The sequence below is a fragment of the Pleurodeles waltl genome, chromosome 11 (assembly GCF_031143425.1).
Source record: "Pleurodeles waltl isolate 20211129_DDA chromosome 11, aPleWal1.hap1.20221129, whole genome shotgun sequence".
NCBI classification, from domain to species: domain Eukaryota; kingdom Metazoa; phylum Chordata; class Amphibia; order Caudata; family Salamandridae; genus Pleurodeles; species Pleurodeles waltl.
Window position 1 is genome coordinate 680869265 of NC_090450.1, and position 12740 is coordinate 680882004.

The 12740-nt window shown below is 42.4% G+C and overlaps 1 protein-coding gene across 2 annotated transcripts in view; it reads right to left on the reverse strand.

The window, feature by feature from the left end:
• Nucleotides 1–363: 363 nt before the first annotated feature.
• The window catches only part of LOC138265964 (glutamine--fructose-6-phosphate aminotransferase [isomerizing] 1), a 220860-nt gene continuing 208483 nt past the window's right edge, over nt 364–12740 (reverse strand). The window contains exons 18-19 of one of the 2 annotated variants that reach the window (XM_069214187.1): nt 5906–6067; nt 364–5447 (exon numbers count right to left, since the gene is read on the reverse strand). In XM_069214187.1, coding sequence (XP_069070288.1) covers nt 5403–5447; nt 5906–6067 — 207 coding nt within the window. In that variant the 3' untranslated portion in view covers nt 364–5402. The remainder of the gene's footprint in view (nt 5448–5905; nt 6068–12740) is intronic. The other variant, XM_069214186.1, reaches the window with a different exon arrangement.

Genomic DNA, 12740 nt, shown 5'->3' on the forward strand with positions numbered 1-12740 from the left:
GAAGAGCGAGGAAAAACTTCGACAGTCAAAAGAGTAGACTGGAGGAAAGCCTTAAACGCTGTGCAAATATTTAGTGTTTTGTGATGTCAATATCTACAGGCCTGATTTAGACATTCGTGGGTGGGTTACTCCATCACAATAGTGATGGATATCCTGTCGATTAAAACCTAAAGCCCATTATATCCTTTGGGATTTAGATTTCGCCGGACGAGATATCAATCAGGCCATATGTTGTCTCATCAACTTTCTTCTAAGGAACAGAAAAGGCGATGAACATGTAAAACTATACCTGAAAAACAGATGGCTCGGTCCATCAATTTCTCATCCCCATTTCACCAAATCACTAAACCTTTCACAGCATGGTATAAAGAACATTCATTTTGTTTTTAATACAGCTTACCTCTTTGGACAGAACACTCATGGGTTTAATACAATTTCAGCATCCATTCCTTACCCAGAACTGGATTAGGGTTGGAATATAGTAATAGATATCTGTGTGCTTATGGCACAGCGCAATTTGGACACCTTCCCAAACTATCATGATAATGTTTTCAACATCTAATAAAATATTAACATTTTAAAAAGCACAATACAATTATTTTAATAATAGATATTCTTATTTTCTCCTAATACTACTGGGAATGCATTTAATTCTGTGTTGACGGATCTGACTCTGGTAAAAGCAAGGATAGAATTACTGACTGCCAAGTGTTCAATTTATTCTGAACAGGTAACTTCCTCATTTAGTTAAGAACAGTTACACATAAAACGCTGATGTCCTTCAAAGTACACCACCTGAAAGTGGTGAAAGCTCCAAAAATGGTCCCACTACACCACTGAAGTGCAGCAAAGAAATGATATTGTTCTGTCCTTAGGAGTCTACCTCTGGACGTAGCAAATTTGAACCCTATCTATAGCTTTGAAGAAGAAAGCACTCTGTGACTGACGTGGTGGATACTATAGCTCTCATCTAAAGAGGCCAAGCTGCTAGACGGTGACAGGCCCAGAAGGCATTCCATGGAAACTAATGGCAATGGTTCAAGATGAACAAATTAGATGGATTGCTAAAAGAACACTGTTCCTGTGCATGGCGGTATTAGTGTTTAAATAAATATCTGGAGCTTATCCAAAATAACAAAGCTACACTCTAACCTTAATCATACTGCGTGAAAATTTGTTCTGTAGAAAACTCAGTAAAATAAAACACGTACGGCCTCATTCTGACATGCAAACTGTGCACTTGGTAGAAACCATTAGCACAGGGTATGTTATGAGTACCATTTTGAGGTACAGACATAGGAAAGGGGGATAATTGAAAGTATTTCACAGTGCTTCGAGGTGCCCAAACTCAGATATCATTCAGTTTGTCTGCTACATTTGCACTGGATTTTACCTGACAAAAACTAGTCTGGAAGAAGCTCTTGAGATGCACAATTAGTGCCCGGATAGGTCCAATTGCACGGTTGAAGGTAATCCTAAGAACAAACTAGAATGGCTGTAGTATTTAATAATGGCAAATATCTAGACAGCAAATGCCTAGACCTTGAGAAAAATCAGATGTCCATCATGAAGGAGTTGCTCACACTTTCACAACCAACAGCAAGTAGATTTCACTCTCAATTTCCAATAAATTCTTATTCATTGCATTGACTCTTCAGTGTAGAGGAAATGAAGGTCCACCAATGAAGTTATGGTCACTTATTTTATGCATAAATATTAGACTGAATCGAGACGTGGTGACTGCATAGTGGACTACTCCACACAACTACTCCCGGACCTCGATTACAAGACACTTGTAGGTCTGGTAAACAGTTACACAATGTCTTCTAGGACACTGTTTTAGAAGCAATATTAGAACTACAAGTACACTGTCTGCTGTGAAAAAATTAGCTATACCGTCCCAAATTCGCTTGGTCACCTAAGTGTAGCTGTGATTCTAGACTACAAGCTGACACATCTATATCAGCTTTTTACAAAACACGAAGGCAACCCAGCATTTCTACATGTATCCACCAAAATATTTAAAGTGCACTGAACATTTCCCCCTTGCGCCAGGTACCCCAGCAACTGTTTTGACTGGGCATCTCTGGCCTTAGAGCAAATGTCTTAACTGACCAAATGGAGGATTCAGGTTACACATCTGTCTTTAAAAAAAAAAAAAAATGAAAGCATAACTGTTTTTTTTTTTTTTAAGCCACTTTAAAGCTTTCTTGCGCAGAGCCAAAACATTTAACGGATTTCAAAGAGGGAATCTTCCTTTAAATTGTATTAAATATTCTCACATATGGTCCATATAGTCTGGAAATGCTAGTTGCATGTTGCAAATAAATGCAAACAATAGTGGAGTGAGCCTGGTTCCAAAGATTAAGGGCCTCATTACGAGTTTGGCAGTCTTCAGACAGCTAAACTCGCTGTGGCGATCGGACCATGGCACTCTTGGGGGTGCAAACGCTAGATTATGATCCTGGTGGTCGAACTGACAGGAGACCACCACCACTGCGATCACCGCCATGGAAAGGCTGGCTAAAAGCCAGCACTGGGGACCACAGGGTGGCCCCTGCACCACACTGCCCACAACCATGTTGTGGGCAGTGCAGGGGTACCCTGCCAGTACCCTCAGAATGCGCACAGTCTGCATTCCGAGGATGCTGGTGTGCAATGGCATTTGCCTTGGCTTCCTTAAAGGAGCCAATGCCACCTCACAGTTTTTGCCAAGCTGACCGGCGGATACGTTGTAATACAACGTTTCTGCCTGTCAGCCTGGTGGAAACATTGTAATACAACGGGGGTAAGGCCACCAGCTTGACGGCAGCCTCATCCCCATGGCTTTGGGGGTCCGACAGTCGGACCACCGAAGTCGTAATGAGGGCCTAAGATTTCATACAACCAGTGTCATTTTTATTCCCGTTTACTCCCTCTGACGTTCACACATCTGTCTAGGCTTCATATAGAAAGCTTTGAACTGTACAAGAGAGCCTGGGGGAAGAGTACAAAAATGAAGCTTCTGATGCAGTTCACTATATATATATAAAATTGGCATTCAAATTAGAACCCAAACATCTTACTTTCAGCCTGAGATAGCACAATTATCTGCAGACACCTGCTACCTTAAAGTCTTTAAGGTTTCAAAATGTCCCTTTATGGGGGAAAAGTCCATCCTCAACATGAGCAATCAAACAAACTTGATTCTGCTTACATTTACTTGCCCAGCCCTGTAAAGCCATTTGATCAGTTTACTATGGCTTCTGCAACCCTTGGCAGCAAACAGTAGGTTCAACCTCACCAAAAACTCTTACTGGACAATATGCATAGACATTCTTTTTCATGCTTTAAAGTATCATTACAAAAATGTTTTTTCTCTGCACAACTAAAAATAAGATATAGAACTGCGCTGATATTTTATGCTGCAATCTAGTGACACAAAAGGGAAACTTGTCACAAGGAAATGGGAGGCTCGTATTTTCAATTATTCAAGTTTTCAAAACCAGCAACAGGCCTTGCCTCTTTTCAGCTTATTGCCTCACCTCCTTCATCTTCAAGCATACCAAACAGTTTTAAGCACGAGTGCTGAAGATTTGCTCAGGGATCCTACGCTAAGCCAAGAAATTCAAATACAATTTGAGAAGAGATTTAGTTCATACTGCAAAGCAGTCTCAGGCAATCTATTTATGAAGCCTTTGTTTTTAAGTCAACTGTGGGTCTTATGTAGTTGTCCTAAGGCTAACATCTATGAGAATATTTGCAATCAGTTCCCAAAAAAAGACTACTTTTTGCAACTCCAACTATACATTTGCAGCCAGAGAACAACCAGGCAACACTGCAGACAGCCTCCTGAAGCCCCCACCTCTGTAACTGAGTAGTGACAGATGTGGAGGGGCCCTTTCACTGCTGCTAAGGACTATGACATGAATATACAAACTTGAGTGACTAGTGTATTTCAGATTGCAGGGACACGTACTGTGTGGAAGGTGTGTAATTGCTGAATTGTTGATCACAAACAATCATACAAAAAAATACGAGGACTGCAAGGCAGAAGAGATGCTATGGAGATGGCTACAAGAAATGCCCCATATTGGGTTGAATCTTAAAAGCATGTCGATAACAAAACCACCTTCATCAAAAGTCAGCAATGATAGTGCAACACAACGGTGAAGTACTAAACTTCATTGGGATGAGATTATCTGTTCACAACCATGAACATTCCTTCATTTGAGACTGGGAAGGTTCTTACTGCCTTAGCTACTGCTGCTTCAAGGGCACAAATTGTAAGGCAGGTCCCAGAGACCTTATTGCACGGTACTGACAATGCACCCCGAAGTTAAGCAGTATGGTGCAAGGCAGAGCCATTTCCAATCTCCTGGCTTTCTAGAACTGTAAAAACAATACAAAGGGTCCAGCCTCAAAACTAATCAGAGTCAGGGCAGTAAAGTATGCGGTTCCCAACAATGGGGTTTAAGGGAAGTATAGTTCCACCTTAAATATATTCAGACTATTTTAGCTCACATCAGAGTCCTCCAACATAAGCGATGCTCAGCATCAAGAATGCACATCGATATCAAAGGTGGTAGACTGTTTGCCTTTGTAATGGCTGCTGTGCTTAATTTAATAAGAACGGGCGCCATTAAGTGATCAAAGGTAGTCAGTGTTCCCCTACTCGATGAGGAGTGTCGACTACAGTAGTAAATAAATGAAGCGGATGGAATGGTGCTTAGTACCTCAATCAATCAATGAAACTGGGCCAATTAAACTTACTGTAATGGTCAAAATTCAACTTTAGATCTATATTTTGCATAATTAAATAATTCACATATAAAAAAAAAAACATGTTCCAGGTTCGTACCACTTTCTCCCTCCATCAGAGTTATATCCTAAGGACTGCAAACCTTTATCAAAATGTTTTCAATATTATTCCTTCTTCTAGAATTCCTCCTTCGAGTTATAAGTACTTGAGAGCCAAATCTAGACATATCCCATATCCTGCAAACCTTCCTACTCCAGACAGATGTGCGAGCAAAAGCCTAGCTAGCTGCCATTCGAGGGATAGCTGGGCAGTACAAGGCACCTGCAAAAACCTGTTTAAAGCTGCAGATCATTAAAGAAGATGTTGAATGACTCGAGGATGTTCTGGTTGAGTGTTCCTCGTAACGAAGGAGTAGAGTAAAGCAGCTGAAATGCCCTTATGTGCCAAACGTACTTCATAATCCCAACAATGGGCCCGGCTGAACCAAGAACGGGAGAACCAAGTGCAATGGCGCTCAGGAACAAACACACAATACAAAAATAAAATAAAAAAAGATTATCTGGCAGCAATTTACAAAATCAAAATAAGGTACAAAACAGTTTTGGTTTGTCAACCCCCCACGTTTCCAGTTTTCTTGTCATTCCCAGTTTGGAAGTAAGCTTTACTCTACAGTGACGGACTTGGCGAGGTTCCGGGGGCAATCCACCTGAGAAGGAAAACAACAAGTTTTAGAAAGAAAAATTAGAAGTCCAGTGATGGGTCCCAGTATTTTGTTTCTCTCCTAAACTTTATATTGTACTATGTTACAAAACAATTAACCATAGCATTAGGGATACACTGATCCACTCACAAAAATATGATGACTAAACTACAAATGTAATCCCTGAATTGCCTTTCTTGAAAGTACTGAAGAATAGTTCAACAGCTTTATTTGTGGGGTGGGTAAGGGGGTGGGGGGGCAAAAGTGTTTTTGTGTGTTTTGCTTGCAATGGAAAGGAGAAGAGGGAACCCAAGAGTGTGTGAAGTGACTAATTTAACTTAGCAGTGCTTTAGGTCCGAATTTTAAAGCTTAGCTAGACCTGGCAGCAGAGTGAGGGAACTCCGTACATGGTAAATCATGGCTATGGATTGTTAAGAGCTAATATGGGCAAACAGATTACTCACGTCATATCCTCGTAACACCGCCAAGTGAAAAGCAAGGAGCTGAAGAGGGATGACGTTTATGATGCCCTGCAAGCAGTCAACAGTGTGAGGGACCTTTATCGTCCTCTTTGAATTCTTGATGGTCTCTGTGTCTTCCTTGTCACAGATCACAATGGGCCGGCCCTGTCAAGGTAAAAAAAAAAAAAGACAAAGGGGACGTTATTAAAATATGTCCTACAAGGTAAAAGGGAGTGGAGAGAATATAAAAAAATCCAACAATTTTCAATATGATCCTGTCTGGTCTCCAACAATTCTGCAGCAGGACAGGATAAAATGCAAGACAATATGGGAATTAAATTTAAGAGTTGCCGGAATCTGGCACATGGGGAAATGCCTAAGCATTTTATGATTCTAGAGAAGCCTCTGCCCTAAGATGGCATGCCAAATTATTCTGCAATAAGGCTATCTTCTATTTTTCTTTTTTTCATTTTTGATTTTAAATAAAGTGCGTTAAATGCTAAACTGATGCTGCTAACTATTTAAACCATTAAGTGCTGAGGCCGGTCATTTCTGAGAAGTGGAAACAATTACAAATTCAGCAAGGGGTTATTAGTGTAGATCACACAAAATTAACTAATGGTTGCAGTAAAAAACTAAAAGAAGGAGGAACAAAAAAAGTAGTTGGCCATGTTTCATCTGTATATTTTGCCCCGATGGCCGATCTACAAAAGTAATATTGTTACGTGCCTGACTATTCTAATGCAGATAATGGTGATTGGTAGGTGTCCAAAAACACCAGATACCCAAAGCCATCGACCAAGTTGGAGCTTGTAATGATTATTCATTGTGTTCCAATCATGCATCAATTTATAAGATAATATCTTACAAATGAAAAAGGAGTATGACAGAGAACTATGGATTTTTTAAATGCACCCAAGTATCTAGAGTTTAGGAACATAAATTGTTCATACATCTCTGCAAATGGAGTTATTCATAGTATCATGTGGTTCAGTGGGGACTTTCCAAAACTGGTTTTTTATTGCATCTTGACTTAAATTTGCAGCCACAAAAATGGAGACAAATTCAGTGATAATAACAAATGTTATAAAAGACTATGTTCCCATACCTCTCTCGATAAAAATGGAATCCCACTAGTATGGGTGGGCCTATCACCTAAAAAAGGAAAAGACCCAGAATACAAATGTGGAGACATTTTTTTTCTTGTGGGTAGCTGTCATATTTGGGCCCAGTGTTGGTCGGTCCCACAGAAACCTACCAATCGTGACATTTTTTAACACTAGCCACCAGGCAGCAGTCCATGGTTTTGTGGCTTGCATTGATCCCACTACTTTGTATTACCCTTTTACGTGTTTGTTCTTCAAGTAAAGAAAAGACACTGTGTTTAATGCATATTTTTTAAGCTTTCAGGCCATTCTGGGTAAAAAAAAAATTAAAAAAAATATGGTAGGATCCACATAAACCACACCATCCTAGGTCCCCATGTCACTTTATGATAAAAGGGTTATTGCAGAATATTTATGCAGTATGATGAAATATTTAGTGTGCCAAACTCTAGAGCAGCTAGATTCATCGAGGATAGGTTGTAGTCTAATACCGGACCATGATTCTTGAAGAGCTGATGAGAAGATACAGGTTTGAATTGAATGGGTGTAGCTACCAACAGCTCTGTGTCTAGTATCAACATACATGGTTATTTTTAACTTCTGCAGAACTCTGAGAACCAGCCGTATTGAGGGAAAATCATATGTACATATTCCTGAGCAAGGAACCAAAAAAGCTTTCACTTGGGTCCCTGGAAACGATCACCTGCATGCATAACTTTGGCATATGGAGTCTGATGTCACAGAGAGATCCAGAGGGTGTTCACTCCAGCTGCCTTGTGTTCAAATCCCACTTGAAGCAGCCTGTATGATTTCTGCTTAAGTAGTCTGACATTGTGTTCCTTGGTCCAGGCACATGGTCGACTGTCAAAATGAAGTTGTGACAAAATACCCCTTCATAAAGCAGTTGTTCCTTCTGTAACAGTTATTTAGATTTTGTTCCATCTTGTTTTCATATATAATGTAGAGTGGTCATATTATTTTCCCTTATCAGGGCTTCTTGGTTTGAGATGGGCTTAAAAACTCCTTCAATGCTGTGCAGAAGACCCTTAGGTCGAGTATGTTTACTTGTTGTATTTGCTCTAGAAGCAGTTCAAAGGCTACTTTTGGACAGGTTGTTTACATGAGCTCCCAAGCCTTTAAATGAGGTTCCTGTTAGATGATATTTTGGTTACAATTAGTCATTATCCTGCCCCATAAATATATTTTCTTTGTTCTTTCAACAAGTCATGGCTTGCATCGTTGTGTTTCTATTTGAATGTAAATGATCGCTCGTCCCTGAATCTGCACTCAATGTATATCCAGTTCTTCTTGCAAGAGACTCATCCTTAGTTGACAGGGGAATACAAGAGGACACAATTCGCAATAAAACATTGTATTTTCCAACTGAGATTTGTGCTTTAGCCCTAGCATCCTTGCCCAGCTTCATCAGTCTTTCGCCTCTTGCCTGGTAAGGATAAGCGTTTAAAGTATCTGGCTGTACTGAGGTAGTGCTGAGGTAATTGTTGTTACCTAATGTCATTGACGATAAGGTCATTTATGGGACTTATGAGACTTGTAGCCAAAACAGAGACTGCTGTCATAAAAGGAGGTGGGAGATTCATTTTCCTCAATGATAGTCAACGGCACACTTATCAAAGGTATCTTAGTACTGAGTTTTACCATTAACGCCATGGAAGAAATACTCATCATCGGTAGGTCAATGTGGACGCATGGCTTTTGAGCATATTTCTTGTCCTTACTTGTTGCCGGAGATTTCATACATGGGAATTAGGACCTACTTGAGGGAGTAGGTAATGGCAAGTCAGAAAAAAAGAGACTTAGTCCAGAATACTGCTGTGCATGGCGAAAAGCACATACCTCCAAAGCAGGCACAGAGGGTCTCCAGTTGGAAGATACACAAGGCTCAGCGGAAGCACATACAATGCAATCCATTGTACTAAAAAGCTCAAATTTACACTTCCTTGCCTTAGCAGTGCTCCTATTTGATCATTTCCGAGAAGGTTCAGTATTTAGTGTGTCAGATAAAGCAGATGCTGGGTATGTCCCTAGACTTGTGAAGACAAAATATACATTTTGTGAGTCTATCTTCTGTGAAGATCTGTTTTGCTCCACACATCTCACTTTTAGTGACTGATCATGGCTAGGCAAAATGCCACTAAAGTTTGAGATGTTTTCAGGTTTAAGATGGATCTCAGAATCCAGTTGGGATGGCAAGGCTCAACCGCACTTGTGAGATATTAGGGAGTTCATTCATACATGGCTAGGCATTTAAATTTCAGTTGGCTACACTTCCCCAGTACACGGTCCCCTAATTAAGCGACACAGAATGTAATCTACATCTACTAAATTTTCAACAGTTTGCAATGTTTGAAGAAAGGTTTTGGTAAGGTTTATAACATTTTCAAGCAATACTGTATTCTGAACAGAACAATGGCCTGATTCCACAAATTCATGTGTTCGAGGGTAAGAATTACACCAAATGTAGATAAGGTTAATAGATGGAACATGCTGTCTTTATAGTTTGCACAGTATTGCAGAGTCCAAGCAACCTCACCTTGGTATTCAGAGGTAAGACGTAACCCACCTAGTGCTCCATTTTGTTTTTATTTTTTTTAATGGTAGCTTGGTCGAGCAGGTAGGCAAATCTTGGAGATGTGCTAAGCATTTACTGTGCTCACAGTACCAAGAAAAGTGGACACACTCAAAAGAATCACTCAAGACCATTTTACAAAAATATTTCAGATTTTTTAAATACATTTTTCAAGGCCAAAATCATCAAAATCGGGTAAGTACTTCTGAACTTATGATTTTTCAAAGTTTAGCAAAAATAGCCTTTTTGTGTTTAATTACGCACCATAACAATCAATGGGAGAAAACGTAAACTTTAGAAATCCATATAAAATCAGGCAATGCTCTCACAAATGTCACCTTTTGTTTCCAGGTCGAGGTCGTCAAGATGTCCTCTGGATCAGCCAGAGAAGTTCGGGCAGCTTCTGGTTCCAGCAGAAGCAGCGGCTAAAGGTCTTGGAGCGAGTGCGTCACAGGGAAGGCGACCACCTAGAAATGTAGTGCACAGGAGGACTAAGAGGTAAGTCTGGTGGGTCCCGTAAGAGGGTGGAGGTCACAAGGGGTTAGGGACCCCTGAAGCACAGCTGGTTCTCTGATGCAGGGGCCAGGGAGGCCAGGTGCAGAGCAGACAGGTCAGCCAAGGTCTCATTGTATGTCAATCAGCCCTTTTAGCCAGGTGCAGGTCACTCGGAGAGTGGTTCGCATGTCAGCAGGGCCATTCTGGGGTGCCTTTCTTAGGTGCCCTGAAATCCCTCGACTCGTGCTTGCGCCTGGTCCTTGTAGAGCCCAGAGTGGACTTTTCTTCTGGGTGTCAGACATTGGGGATCCAGTACCCCTGGTTACTGCACAGTTCAGCCACTGGTAGTTGCAGTGCCACCAAACTTATAGTGTTTGTCCTCCAGATCAGTCAGGTGAAATTTGTTCTGGCTGCTGTTTGATTCGTTGGTCAGCAGCCGGTCAGTGAACTGGACTTCACTGGTTCTTGCTTGCCGGTTACCAGGAGTGATGCCTTCATTCTGGAGCAAGGTACTTGGCAATTTTCTAGAAGGCTGGTGGTTTTCTGGGATTTCTTAGAGTATATCCAAAGTCTAGTCAACCACTAAGCAGCGATTGCAGAGCCCAGGGTGCAGCAGGCAGGGTTTGGCAGCTTTTTCTTCTTGCAGATGAGGAGTTCTGCTCTTGAGCCTTGGGTCTTCGTCGTCGCTGGCCTTCTGTCTGTCAAATCTGATCTGCAGGTCTAGGATGCCCAATAAATACTGCATTTAGTGGGTGTTTAGGGGAGTACCTGGTAGTTACCAATGGGACACTTACCTTAGAGTGGCTACACCCACTATGTGACCACTTTTTGTGGGAGGAGGTCTCATCCATAACCCAGAGTGGCTATTTTCCTGCCATCCAAGATGGCGGAAAATGAAATGGAATGGTCACCTCGCCTGTCACACCTGAGGTGTGGTGTAGGCTGAGGGTGGTCCCTCCCTCTAGCCTTTGTTAGTTTTCCCGCCGTAACTCCCACCAAAGGTGGGGTCTGGACGGGGGTGGCCATCTGCTGCTAGCAGCAAATGGCTGGAGTAGTGCTTCAAAGGTGGCATGGCCTTTGAAGCTTCCTGCCAGAGTAGGGTACATTTCTGGGGGAGGAGAGGTGACACCTCCACTAAGGAAGGTCTTCTTGTCCCAGAGGGCCCTCACCCCAGGGATCCGGAATTGTGTCTCGTGGTGGCAGGCTGGTCTGAACTAGCCAGCAACCGTGCCAGGATGGTGTAGGTTTTACAGGGGCACCTCTAAGGTGGCCCCTGGGTAAATTTTATAAGAAATTCAACACCAGCGCCGGTGAGGATTTATTACTCTGAGTTGTTTGATACCAAACAACCCACGGTTCAGAGTAGCCATCATGTAGCTGGGAAACTCATAATGACCAGTGTCCAGCACATATATTTGCTATGGCTCCCCTGTACACTTACTATGCCTTAAGGTTCTGTAAAGATACTGTAGGGGTTTATTTGTTCATGAAACTATATGCCCTCACATGCATTATAATGCACACTTCCTTAAGGCTGCAAGGCCTGCCAGAGGTGTGACCTACCTATAGTGCATGCAGTGTTAGTGGACAGGGCACTCTTGATAAGTGCCATGTTGAGTTTTCAACTTTTAAACACACCTCGTCATGCACTTGCAATGGCAGTCTGCACAAGGCTGGTGTGGGGCCTCTCAGAGTGGCACAATTGGTGCTGCAGCCCTGGGGGACCTTCTTCAGCACCCATGCACTGGGTACTAGGGATACCATTTAGTAGGGTCTTACAGGGGTGACAGAGGGTGACAGAAGAGCTAATACATAGTACAGTTTTGGGGAAGGAGATCTGGCACTGGGAACCTGTTTAGCAGGGGCTCATGGCACTTACAATGTTGAAACCACACAATTTTCCAGGCTAAAAGTGGGCGGCTGACCATGCAAAAAGAGGCTACCTCACAAACTCTTACTATAACTGCTGAATGTCTTTTTTTTAATGTTTGGAAATGTGAGCCTAACTATAACGTCCCTATAATCTTTGGATTTTTGTGTGAATTTCTGTGTTTTAAAAAAATGCTAAGTAAAATGCTCATTGCAATGCACGGGGGACGAGGGGTTTACGCAGGGCCTGGCATTGTGTTACCTCTACCCAAGCTTGCAGCTCCTCTTGTTCTGCCACTGCTCTTCCTGTCTGCCCTTAACAATTGGCCTGCTGCCCCAACCACCTCCTCTCTACCCTCTGGTGTCTGAGTCCATGCACCAGTCCACCCCCTCCTGCCTTGCATGGTCCGATATGCTGTCACTGACCTCCATATAGATTGATGTTCCTGCCCACTCCTCCTGCCCTCCATTGCTCAATTCCAGGTCTATGCCCTATCCTTGCCTTCCTGCTTAGCGTCTGTACTTAGCTTGCTGCCCCTACCCTCCTTCCCTGTGCCCTCCAAAGTCTGTGTGCTTGCCCCTGCTCCTTCCTTTTTACTCACCATTTTTCCATGGACCTGCCACTGCCCCTCCTATCTACTCTGAGTGTTCTGTTGAGCTGCCATTGCCCCTCCCACCTGCCTAACATGGCTAGATGACTGCTGCCTGTCCCTGTCACCTCCACCCTCCCAATCTGAGTTCATGCCCTATCCTCTCCCTCCTGTCCTCCATGGTCCAT